The following is a 1,349-nucleotide window of genomic DNA, read 5'->3' on the forward strand; positions in this document are numbered from 1 at the left end:
TGTTTGGCCCAGGGTCCAACATGCCCTGATGCATGATTGATGTTCTTAATTGAATCAAGTTCTGCAAAGAACCCTCTCAGACACTATTGTTCATCCCTCTCCGTTCAGTTTCCTCTGCTCCAAACCTTGAATAACTCACATTGCTCTGGCTGTCAATCGCCTGCAGCAGTCGGTCTCTCATCACCCGCGGTGAGGCTGACATCGCCCGGTGGAGCCCTGGACCAGATCGGACTGAGACACCTGAGTCTCCGCTGACAAAAGAAGGATTTGGGAAACGTCGGTGACAGTCATGGACCAGATGAGCTTCCTGGAAAGCGTGCAGAATAAATGTCTTTATAGGCGACTATCTTTGCCTTTATTCTCCCCGGTCAGCGCTCTGATTGGCTGGAAGGCAGAAACCTTAAATCCGCCGGCTTCCCTCCGTGCTGCCTCCGCCTACTCATCCCTCTCTCCTCCTCCGTCCCCTGATCTGGCATCATGTACCACCGAACAGCATGATGGGAACTATGTACGTCACCACCGCTAGATGGTTTGCGTAAAATACACGTATTAATTTATTTGACGAGCTGGGAGCCGCTGTATTGCGTAAGCCTCGCCGCCATATTGTGAGTGGCATGCACAACTTGAAAAACAACTCCTCCAGTTTTCGAAATAAAAATAAGAAAAATAATAATTAGCATTTAACAGATTCTGTCTGATAATTTCTCCTTTTTTCGTGATATTATTTTAATTTAAGTACTACTAATGGCTTTATATATATAGAGAGAGAAGTAAACGTTTCTTTATGATTGATTGATTGATTGATTGATTGATTGATTGATTGATTGATTGATTGATTGAGAAATGTACTCATTACATCAGCTCAAATAGTCAAAAAGAGAAGAATTAGTGCCAAAGGAAGAAAAAGTTGCATGAATATATACAGTATATAAAGTGCGTCTGCATATTTATTATTATTTTTAATAATAGCAGGATTATTATACAGGGTTATTGCACAGGGTGTTTATATGGGTATATATATAAAAATATATATATATTTATATCTGTAATTGTTAAAAATTATGGAGAAAGAAGCAGAAGGGAAGAGATAATTTATACTAGATTAAGAACTGGACATACCTACTAGAATGAGTTTTTGTTTGTATTAGTGAAGAGAAATAATGATATACCGGTATGTGAGGGCTGTGAAAGAAAAGAAAATGTGGATCATGTTTTGATGGATTGCATTAAATATGCATCTGAAAGAGAGAGGATGAGGAAATTAATTATGGAAATAGGGAGATAATGGAGTATTAAAGGAATTTTAGGGACAGATGGAGATAGGGAGGAAAATTTGGTTATTAATAAAG

The 1,349-nt window shown here is 38.9% G+C and overlaps 1 protein-coding gene across 1 annotated transcript in view; it reads right to left on the minus strand.

Annotated features, from left to right (window-relative positions):
- med26 (mediator complex subunit 26) overlaps positions 1-428 on the minus strand; it is a 3,772-nt gene extending 3,344 nt beyond the window's left edge. The window contains exons 1-2 of the mRNA XM_015393913.1: positions 400-428; positions 140-307 (exon numbers count right to left, since the gene is read on the minus strand). Coding sequence (XP_015249399.1) covers positions 140-202 — 63 coding nt within the window. The 5' untranslated portion in view covers positions 203-307; positions 400-428. The remainder of the gene's footprint in view (positions 1-139; positions 308-399) is intronic.
- Between the last annotated feature and the right edge of the window lie 921 nt (positions 429-1,349).

The sequence above is a fragment of the Cyprinodon variegatus genome, unplaced genomic scaffold (assembly GCF_000732505.1).
Source record: "Cyprinodon variegatus isolate N-32 unplaced genomic scaffold, C_variegatus-1.0 Scaffold662, whole genome shotgun sequence".
NCBI lineage: Eukaryota > Metazoa > Chordata > Actinopteri > Cyprinodontiformes > Cyprinodontidae > Cyprinodon > Cyprinodon variegatus.